The sequence below is a fragment of the Musca vetustissima genome, unplaced genomic scaffold (assembly GCF_032173495.1).
Source record: "Musca vetustissima isolate MV318-11 ecotype Yass unplaced genomic scaffold, APGP_CSIRO_Mvet_v1 utg80235, whole genome shotgun sequence".
Taxonomy (NCBI): Eukaryota; Metazoa; Arthropoda; class Insecta; order Diptera; family Muscidae; genus Musca; species Musca vetustissima.
The window spans coordinates 76,545-88,125 of NW_026887227.1; the positions used below are offsets into that span (position 1 = coordinate 76,545).

Genomic DNA, 11,581 nt, shown 5'->3' on the forward strand with positions numbered 1-11,581 from the left:
GTTTACGATTGCTTTAAGAATAATAATTTTAAAATTTATTTTCAGAATTTCTTTGGGCTGTATGGGCAGAGGCTTGGATTTTTAAAGAATAATTTTTTAAAGGTCCATCTGAGGCGTAGATGGATTTGATTGTACATAGATGTGGATTTGTTAAATTATATTTCGTCAAGTCCTTACAGAGGCGTGTATTTTTTAAAGTATAATTTTTCTAATCCTTGTAGAGGCCAGGATTTTTTAAGGAATATGTTTTTAAGACCTTACCGATGCGTGGATGTTTTAAAGAATATTTTTTCAAGACCTTACAGAGAAGTGGATTTTTTAAAAAATATTTTTTCAAGGCATTACAGAGGCGTGGATGTTTTAAAGAGTATTTTTTAAGACCTTACAGAGGCGTGGATGTTTTTAACAATATTTTTTCAAGACCTTACAGAGGCGTGGATGTTTTAAAGAATATTTTTTCAAGACCTTACAGAGGCGTGGATGTTTTAAAGAATATTTTTTCAAGACCTTACAGAGGCGTGGATGTTTTAAAGAATATTTTTTCAAGACCTTACAGAGGCGTGGATGTTTTAATGAATATTTTTTCAATACCTTACAGAGGCGTGGATGTTTTAAAGAATATTTTTTTTGCAGAGACGTGGATTTTTTAGAGAATATTTTTCCAAGTCCTTACATAGTCGGGGTTTTTTTTTTTTTTTTTTTTGAAAAATATTTTTTCAAGTCATCTGATATTCCTCAAAATTCCAAATTCCTCCAAATATATCGATGTGGCATGTTGTGTATGGCAATCGGAATCGGAATTTTTACTTCCGTTTGAAAATTAAAAAAATCATTTAGGTTCAGTTAAAGTTCGGCTTAGCATTTATTTAAATGAAATAAGCTAAGGTTTATTAAAAAAAACTAAATAAATTGTTCGATATTTTGACATAAAATAATTCAAATCTAGACTCTATTTTAAAATACAACTATTATCCTAGAAGTACAGCCAAGTATGGTAATAACGAATTACTTATACAGAAAATTATTTTTAAACACAAAAATACATTTCAATTAATTTTTCTAACTAATAGTTAAGAGTGAACTACATGTTCACGATTTGTACACTAATTGTTTTTTTCATCAATTTTATTTTCATTCGAATCTTAACCCGTTGTGGGGTGAATAACTTTCTTCTTATTGTATTTCCTTTCGGGCAGGAACCACGACATTACTAGCAGAATAAGACACGCTGCAGTCATTGCCCAAAATGTATTATCACAATAATTGAACAGGAGGACACCAATGAAATTGCTACCGAGCACCGCACCGACACGTCCCAGCATCATAATGAAACACATACCCATGGCATTGATATTGGTAGGGAAGAATTCCATGGAAATGGTCGAGACCAAACCGCCCACATTGCCGACACTCATTGTGAATGTGAGCAGTGTTACAATGACGTAGAAATTCGTAGTCCAATGGAGTAGAGTGACACAAATGCCGGACACCACCAGCCATGTAACTGAAATGGAAGAAATATTTTTAATAACCTTTTCTGGGCATCGAATGTTCTGTAACTTACGTATCAAATTCTTTTTGCCAATCAGGTCAATGGTGAAAGAGAAGAACAAATAGAAGAGGGTGAAGGCAGCACCAACCAAAATAATAATCAGGAAGGGGAAAATATCTACATGACCATTGCAGACATCACTGGCCCCAGTATTTGAGCCATCATTCAAATGCACCAATGTATAGCAGACCAGAGGATTTTCGGCATTACTGGCAACCATGGCATTGAGAAGGGTGGGGAACCTGAAATTGAAAATACAAACAAATTATTAAAAAAAATCCACGTATCAAACAGCCCTTAAATATTTTTTTTTTTTTTTTAATGCACGCCTCATATAGTCCTTGAAACAAATATTTTAAAAAATCCACGCCTCATACAGCCCTTGAAACAATTTTTTTAAAAAATCCACGCCTCAGATAGCCCTTAAACAAATTTAAAAAATCCACCCCTCGGGAAAAGAAACCAGAAAGGAAAGTAGTAAAGTCGGACTGGGCCGATATCCGATACCCTTCACCACTTTGGGTATATTCTATATATGTATCCTAACAGAGGTAACGTGTTTGTTATATATCTATATCTGAACCGATTTTAGGGAAACTTGCCAGAGACTAATTTATATTACTTCAGTACGTTGTGTCAATCGTCCTAGCAACATCATTCTAGACTTAATTCAATACCCTATACCAAAATTCGTGCAAATCGAAAGATGTATAGGGACTTTGGTACACCATTTACCTTAAATCGGACGAAGTTATAAATGGGAGCTATATCTAAATCTGAACCGATTTTCACGAAACCTTGCACACATCATTCTAGATTTAATTCAGTACGCCATGCCAAATTTCGTGCAAATCGAAAGATATGTAGGGACTTTGGTACACAATTTACCTTAAATCGGACGAAGCTATATATGGGAGCTATATCTAAATCTGAACCGATTTTCACGAAACCTTACACTCATCATTCTAGACATTTTTCATTACGCTGTTCAATTTTGTTCGAATCGAAAGATATATGGGGACTTTAGTGGAATATTTACCCAAAATCGGTCGAAACTATATATGGCAGCAATATCTAAATCTGAACCGATTTTCACGAAACTTCGCACACATCATTCTAGACCTAATTCAGTAGGCTATAACAAATTTCGTGCAAATCGAAAGATATTTAGGGACTTTGGTACACAATTTACCTTAAATCGGACGAAGCTATATATGGAAGCTATATCTAAATCTGAACCGATTTTCAGGAAACTTAACACTCATCATTCTAGACCTTTTTCATTACGCTGTGCCAAATTTCGTGCAAATCGAAAGATATATAGGGACTTTAGTGGACTATTTACCTAAAATCGGTCGAAACTATATATGGCAGCTATATCTAAATCTGAACCGATTTTCACGAAACTTAGCACACATCATTCTAGACCTAATTCAATAGGCTATAACAAATTTCGTGCAAATCGAAAGATATACAGGGACTTTAGTGGAATATTTACCTAAAATCGGTCGAAACTATATATGGCAGCTGTATCTAAATCTGAACCGATTTTCACGAAACTTAGCACACATCATTCTAGACCTAATTCAATAGGCTATAACAAATTTCGTGCAAATCGAAATATATATATGGACTTTGGTACACCATTTACCTTAAATCGGACGAAAGTATATATGGGAGCTATATCTAAATATTAACCGATTTTTCCAATTTCAGTAGGGTTCGTCCTTGGGCCAAACAAATGAGCTGTACCAAATTTCATCCAATTTGGATCATAAATTGTATTTTGTTTACAATTTAACATGGACAGACGGACGGACGGACATGCATAAATCGACTCAGAAAGTGATTCTATGCATATTTTCAAATGGAATCATGGGTCTATCTCGATTATTTTTGCCTGTTACAAACATATGTACAAAGACATAATACACTGTACCACAGTGTGGGTACAGGGTATGATGTCTTGGGTATAAAAAAGATTCTTTCGAAATAATCCCAATCAAATCCATACTCACCACATAAACAACCCTTGCGATATGCAATAGACGGCCATATTGATAATACAAATATTGATCGTGTGCAAATATCTTTCCTTGGCGAAGAGAGGCTTAGTTTGAGACCAAATCATTTTGACGGCATCCTTTACCCCACCAATATTGGCTAAGTTGGCACCACCAGTTTGAGGAGTAATATGTTGGACGGGAAATTCTGTAGCCGGTTTTCCTGTGTTCTTTGTAAATATCCAACGAAGGGTTTCCAAGGCAGCATTGTTATCACCCTGAACTAACATATACTTCGGGGTCTCAGGAATAAAATACAAGCCAAACAGGGTCAGCAGACTCAAGATACAATTCGTCAGGATCAAAATACGCCATGAGGAGAATTTCATGCCCAACAACATTGTGTCAATTTGGAGGGGCAAGATAAAGGTGGCCATAGCTGTGAATGAGGTGAAATTTTTAAGAATTTAAAAAAAAATATGTCCTCCCTTTACTTACTCGGCAAATACACCAACGAAAGCGGTAAGAAACCCGACAACAACGTCACATGCCTTGTCCTGGTACGATTGCCATGGAACTCTCCAGCCAAACTGAAAACACAAGCCTGGCCACCGGATATAACAAAACCGCTTATAAAGCGGAAAACTATCAGCATCCATATGTTGACAGAAAACGCTGAGATGGCAGTGGAGATGCAGGCCAGGGTAAAGGCCAATCGCAGAGTCTTTACTCGACCCCAGGTATCAGCCAAAAAACCCATGCCATGCGAACTCAAAACAATACCCAAAAATCCCGCTGAAGCCAATATACCTTGTTCGGCCACAGTCGATTCCAGATCACATCTCATCGAGGGCAAAATAATACTGACACACATAATCTCCACCATGACCGTCAGGAAGCACAGGCCACCAACCAATAGCAGCTTGTAATGAAACTTGCCAATTGGCAATAAGCTGATGGCCTCTTCAAAGGTATGTGAGGGTACAATGGTGCCACCATTGGCATTCTTTTCACCTGCAAAGAGAAAAAGAAAACAAAAAGCAGATTTAATAACTGTCACTCAATCTTAATTGGAATTCAAATCTCCTATCAGAAAATGTCAATCTTAATTAGGAATTCAAAATTTCTGAAAATTATTGGAAATTGCCTTAAAAGTTCAGTAGAACTCTCGTCTTTGCCTCGCCATGTTGTCGAATAAAGCTGCTGAGCCTCCAAATACCGGTTCGTCTGGTGATCCTGCTGCAGGACAACCTGCCTCAAATGAACCATTGGATTTTTTCGATACCAAATTATTTCGCTGGATTTCGTTATTTCTATATATGAGCGGTATAAGTGGTCTTGGGTGTGTCCTATCGTTGTATTATTTGGTATTTTTCGATTCCCGCATGCCGGAAATGCATGAACGATTCCCAATTTCTATTGATGGTATCCCATTGCAGAAGCTGCAGGATATGAAACCGTAAGGTAAGTTTCTAGAATAATATATAGAAAATATAAATAAAAATGTCGGTAAGTTCGGCAGGGCCGAACACAGTCTTGGAAAAATCAGTTCATAAAAACCCCATGGCTCAGAGAGACCTTGAAAAATTAGTCCATAAAAAATCCATGCCTCAGGGAGACCTTGAAAAGTAAGTCCTTAAAACATCCACGCCTCAGATAGACCTTGAAAGATTGGTCCTTAAAAATCCACGCCTCAGATAGACCTTAAAAGATTGGTCCATAAAAATCCACGCCTCAGATAGACCTTAAAAAATTAGTCCATAAAAAACCCATGCCTGAGATAGACCTTGGAAAATTAGTCCATTAGTCCATGCCTCAGACAGACCTTAAAAAATTAGTCCATAAAAACCCATGTGTCAGACAGACCTTGAAAAATAAGTGCTTAAAAAATTCACGCCTCAGATAGACTTTGAAAGATTGGGAAAATTCAAGACCTTGAAAAATTAGTCCATAAAAAATCCATGCCTCAGATAGACCTTGAAAAATTAGTCCTTAAAAATCCACTCCTCAGATAGAACTTGAAAAATTAGTCCATAAAAAATCCATGCCTCATATAGACCTTGAAAAATAAGTCCTTAAAAAATCCACGCCTCAGATAGACCTTGAAAAAATTATTCCTTAAAAATTCACTCCTCAAATAGAACTTAAAAAATTAGTCCTTAAAAAATCCATGCCTCAGATAGTCATTGAACAAATATTCTTTAAAAAATCCACGCCTCAGATAGACCTTAAAAAATTATTCCTTAATAATCCACGCCTCAGATAGACCTTAAAAAATTAGTCCTTAAAAATCCACTCCTCAGATAGAACTTGAAAAATTAGACCTTAAAAATCCATGCCTCAGATAGACTGAGGAAAATTAGTCTTTAAAAAATCCACGCCTCAGATAGACCTTGAAAAATTATTCCTTAATAATCCACGCCTCAGTTAGACCTTGAAAAATTAGTCCTTAAAATCCACGACTCAGATAGACTTGGAAAAATTAGTCCTTTAAAATCCATGCCTCAGATAGACCTTGAAAAACTAGTCCATAAAAAATCCATGCCTCAGATAGACTGTGAAAAATTAGTCCCTAAAAATCTACGCCTCCGATAGACCTTGAAAAATTAGTCCTTAAAAATCTACGAAAAATTAGTCCTTAAAAATCTACGCCTCCGATAGACCTTGAAAAATTAGTCCTTAAAACTCCACGCCTCAGATAGACCTTGAAAAAGTAGTCCTTAAAAATCCACGCCTCATGTAGACCTAGAAAAATTAGTCCTTAAAAATCCACGCCTTAGATAGACCTGGAAAAATTAGTCCATAAAAATCCATGCCTCAGATATACCCTGAAAAATGAGTCCATAAAAAACCCATGCCTCAGACAGACCTTGAATAATAAGTCCTCAAAAATCCACGCCTCAGATAGACCTTGAAAAATTAGTCCTTAAAAATCCACGCCTCAGATAGTCCTTAAAAAATCAGATAGACCTTGAAAAATTAGTCCACTAAAAACCACACCTCAGATAGACCGTGAAAAATTATTCTTAAAAAAATCAGATAGACCTTGAAAATTTCTTTTTAAAATCCACGCCTCATTTGGTCCTTGAAAAAAATATTCTTTTTAAAATCCACGCCTCATTTGGTCCTTGAAAAAAAATTATTCTTTTTAAAATCCACGCCTCATTTGGTCCTTGAAAAAAATATTCTTTTTAAAATCCAGGCCTCATTTGGTCCTTGAAAAAAATTTAATTTTCAAAATCCACGCTCATTTGGTCCTTAAAAAATATTCTTTTTGAAATCCACGCCTCATTTGGTCCTTGAAAAAAATATTCTTTTTAAAATTCACGCCTCATTTGGCCCTTGAAAAAATATTGTTTTTAAAATCCACGCCTCATTTGATCCTTAAACAAATATTATTTTTAAAATCTAATCCTTGAAAAATTATTCTTCTAAAAATCTACGCCTTGGTGGGTCCTTGAAAATTTATTCCTTTAAACATCCACGTTTCAGATAGTCCTCGTTCTTTTAAAAATCCACGTTCCAGATAGTCCTTGTTCTTTTAAAAATCCACGCTTTGACAGGTCCTTGAAAAGTATTCTTTTAAAAATCCACACTTTGAAAGGCCCTTGGAAATTATTCTTTTAAAAATCCACGCCTTGGTAAGTCAATGACAAAATAATTTTTATAAAATCCACGCCTTTGGCTGGTACTTGAAAAATTATTCCTCATCCCTTACATAAAAAAAATCTATTTTCCCACTGAATTATCCTTTACCCCCAATTTGACCTCAAAGTTCATAATAATTTCCACAAATTGCACCCTAATCCTGCCAATGGACGAACATATTTCCAATGTTCTCACGCTTCATATTGAATTACCAGCTAAAAGGATTACAAATTATTTCTACGCTAATTATAATGCAAATCGAATTTGCTCGACAACCGCCAAAAATTACCACAACTTTTGAACATAATTTTCCAAGAGCCAAACAACCGAACGAACTATCGTTGTTGTTGTTGCTTCCGCGGCTGCTGCTCCTGCTGTTGTTGTGCTTGTTCTATTGCCCACTAAATGTATTTTCATTTATTCTGATTCAAATTGTAGTTTGGAATTTATGAGCTTTTCCGAGTGTGTCAGTGTGTGTGTGCATGTGCCTAAGTGCGTATTTGTATGATGTATGTATGTATTTAATATTCATTTATTTTTCTAGAAATATTTTTTGTTATTTTTTTCAATGGCAACATTTTTGCTGCAATTCACAGACTTTATGACTATTGACGTTGTATGTAGTGTATGTGCATGTGTATGTATGTTTGGGTCACGTTTATTTATTGTCAATTTCTCTGTTTCATAAACGACAACGATGACCCTCTCGACAACGAATATCTCAATAATTGTGTGTGTGTCTACAAACAAAATGTTTAATATGTGATGGTTATGGCACCAACAGCCAAGAACATCGCCAACACCACCACACACACCCAACGTCAACAGACAACAACAAACACCAATGTTATCATCATTAACATCGTCAACAGAGGGTTCAAAAGGCCAACCATTACGAAGCAATAACAACAACAAATAGAGAATCATGTGCAACAAAATGCAAATCAATGCAATGACCGAGTGGTGGACACAGATTTTGAAAATACCCTAAGAATAAGATGGATGTTCTAAAAAGGCGTAGATTTCTTAAAGAATATTTTTTCAAGGACCTGACAAGGCGTGGATTTCTTAAAGAAGATTTTTTAAAGGACCTGACAAGGCGTGGATTTCTTAAAGAAGATTTTTTCAAGGACCTGACAAGGCGTGGATTTCTTAAAGAAGATTTTTTCAAGGACCTGACAAGACGTGGATTTCTTAAAGAAGATTTTTTCAAGGACCTGACAAGGCGTGGATTTCTTAACGAAGATTTTTTCAAGGACCTGACAATGCGTGGATTTCTTAACGAAGATTTTTTCAAGGACCTGACAAGGCGTGGATTTCTTAACGAAGATTTTTTCAAGGACCTGACAAGGCGTGGATTTCTTAACGAAGATTTTTTCAAGGACCTGACAAGGCGTGGATTTCTTAACGAATATTTTTTCAGCGACAGACAAATAGGCGTGGATTTCTTAACGAATATTTTTTCAGCGACAGACAAATAGGCGTGGATTTCTTAACGAATATTTTTTTCAAGGATCTATACAGAGCGTGGATTTTTAAAGAATATTTTTTCAAGGACCTGACAAGGCGTGGATTTCTTAAGAAGATTTTTTCAAGGACCTGACAAGGCGTGGATTTCTTAAGAAGATTTTTTCAAGGACCACACAAGGCGTGGATTTCTTAAAGAAGATTTTTTCAAGGACCTGACAACGCGTGGATTTCTTAACGAAGATTTTTTCATGGATTTCTTAACGAAGATTTTTTCAAGGACCTGACAAGGCGTGAATTTCTTAAAGAATATTTGTTCATGGATTTCTTAACGAAGTTTTTTTCAAGGACCTGACAAGGCGTGGATTTCTTAAAGAATATTTTTTCAAGGACCTGACAAGGCGTGGATTTCTTAAAGATTTTTTTTCAAGAACCTGACAAGGCGTGAATTTCTTAAAGAATATTTTTTCAAGGACCTGACAAGGCGTAGATTTCTTAAAGAGTATTTTTTCAAGGACCTGCCAAGACGTGGATTTCTTAAAGAATATTTTTTCAAGGACTCACACAAGGCGTGGATTTCTTAAAGAATATTTTTTCAAGGACTCACACAAGGCGTGGATTTCTTAAAGAATATTTTTTCAAGGACTCACACAAGGCGTGGATTTCTTAAGAATACTTTTTCAAGGACCTGACAAGGCGAGGATTTCGTAAAGAATATTTTTTCAAGGACTCACACAAGGCGTGGATTTCTTAAAGAATATTTTTTCAAGGACTCACACAAGGCGTGGATTTCTTAAAGAATATTTTTTCAAGGACTCACACAAGGCGTGGATTTCTTAAAGAATATTTTTTCAAGGACTCACACAAGGCGTGGATTTCTTAAAGAATATTTTTTCAAGGACCTGACAAGGTGTGAATTTCTTAAAGGATATTTTTTCAAGAACCTGACAAGGCGTAGGTTTCTTAAATAATATATTTTAAAGTCCTGACAGGGGTTGAATTTTTAAAAAAATATTTTTTCCACATCCAGCCAGGACCAAAAGACTAGAACCATCTGATGAATGTCTAAGGCTTCGATTTTTTAAGTAATAGTCTTTTAAGAATGTTCTGAGGCTTGGAATTGTTAACGACTAATTTCTTAAGAAGGACCTGAAGCGTTGATTTTTAAGAAGATTTTTAAAGATTGCCTGAGGCATAGCATTTTTAAGAATTTTTTTTAAGGATTGTGTGAGGCGTAGAATTTTTAAGAATATGTTTAAGGGGAATATGGGGCGCAGATTTTTAAGGGTGCTTTTATACATCGATTTTTTAAAGAATATTTTGCAGGAACCCCCGTTTTATTTTTTTTTTAAGGATTTTCTTTAAGAAAATGTTCACGAATATATATGCGCTAATTTTCGCATGTTAATTACAACATTGTTTTCTAAATCCCACTAAGTTAACCAAATCCCCTTTTCACCTTTTGTAAGCTTTCAAAAGTGCAAGCAAAAACGTAAAATACCCACTCTTCAACAGGTAGGGAAGCCATGTTTACAGAGAACCATCAAATGCAACAATTTCCATGAGTCAATTCCTCCCAAAATGCATTCTGGTCAATTAGAGAGAATAACCGCAAAACTGGAAAAAAGTGGGAGAAAACACAAAAATCGAATCCGAATAAAATAAAACGGAAACAAAAAAAAACTAACACAAAAACTAATGTGGCAAAGAATTGGAGAATTTTGTGGTAAACAATTCTCAAAGTGGCGTCGTCTCCGGCGTCGTTAGGTTATTAGTGAGTGAGTGGTTCACATAAAATTTCACGGTTTACGACGCCACAAGGCAAGAAACCTTTGCTGCAATAGCCCACCTAGCTGGCCAACAACAACAAAAAAATCCAAAGAACTAAGCTAAGAAAATATTTCTAAGAAATTCAATATCGCCAAGGAGGTGGACAACAAAGCTACTGCGGCTAGCTGCTGGTCGTCCGACCGACAGATTCGAGTGTCATTCGATAGTTTTTTCTCTAGATGTGAAGAAAAGTTTCGTTTAACTGAAATTAACGCGCCTCGCTCTAATACGATATTAAACATAAAATTAATTAATTAATAGGAAAAAATATAAAAAAAACAGCAATAAAGAAAAAAAAATCAAATAAAAATGTCTCAACCACCAGCGGAACAGAAAAAAGACGAAGAAATCCCAGTGCCCAAAAACGATGACTTTTTCGAATCGAAAACTTTCCGCATCATATCCGTATTCCTGTACATGGGTGGCATTAGCGGCCTGGGCATGACCCTAGCCATGTATTATCTATTCATTTGGGATTCGAGTATGCCACCGCTACCGGATATCAAACATCTGCATCACAATGGATAAAACCAACAATTTTCTGTCCTCCAAAAAATCAAATATCTCTATTCCTGTTCACTCTCTATATATCGCATGCTGTGAATCAACAATACCCATCGCAATTAAGGTAGGTGATAGAGGAGATGTTGTTGCCGTTGTTGTTGCTGCTGTTTATTTTAGCAATGACAATATCAACACCACTACTGATGCACCTACAAATCGGCCGATTAATTGAAACACTGATTGAATCCCCTGGATAAAAACAAAATGTATTATCCGATGATGTGTCATGTTTGTTGTTTTGTGTTCTTTTGTTGTCTGTCAGTTCGTTGTTTGTTTGTTAAATTCAGTATTTTTTTATGTTTAATCCCTGTACAATATACACATATAAAAATCCATCAACCAAAAAATACGAAGAAAAAGAAAAAATAAAAATAATTAGATTTACTTTGGAAAAATTGTTTGCTTTTTTGTCGATTTATTTGGGATTAAAATACAAGTGATTTAATTGTGTGTATATGTTGCCATTTGCTTTTCCTTGAAATTGAATAATCTGTACGAATGGTGAATATATGTATTT

General features: G+C 35.5%; 2 protein-coding genes across 2 annotated transcripts; one reads left to right on the plus strand and one right to left on the minus strand.

Annotated features, from left to right (window-relative positions):
• Positions 1-1,142: 1,142 nt before the first annotated feature.
• Positions 1,143-7,405, minus strand: LOC133334803 (synaptic vesicle glycoprotein 2B). Its single transcript, XM_061543121.1, has 5 exons — positions 7,399-7,405; positions 4,054-4,569; positions 3,571-3,994; positions 1,565-1,794; positions 1,143-1,504 (listed from the first exon to the last, which is right to left on the minus strand). Exons 1-5 carry the CDS (start codon positions 7,403-7,405, stop codon positions 1,143-1,145), a joined length of 1,539 nt encoding a protein of 512 aa, XP_061399105.1.
• Positions 7,406-10,809: 3,404 nt separating this feature from the next.
• On the plus strand, positions 10,810-11,028 carry LOC133334804 (uncharacterized). Its single transcript, XM_061543122.1, has one exon. It carries the CDS (start codon positions 10,810-10,812, stop codon positions 11,026-11,028), a length of 219 nt encoding a protein of 72 aa, XP_061399106.1.
• The last annotated feature ends 553 nt before the right edge of the window (positions 11,029-11,581 follow it).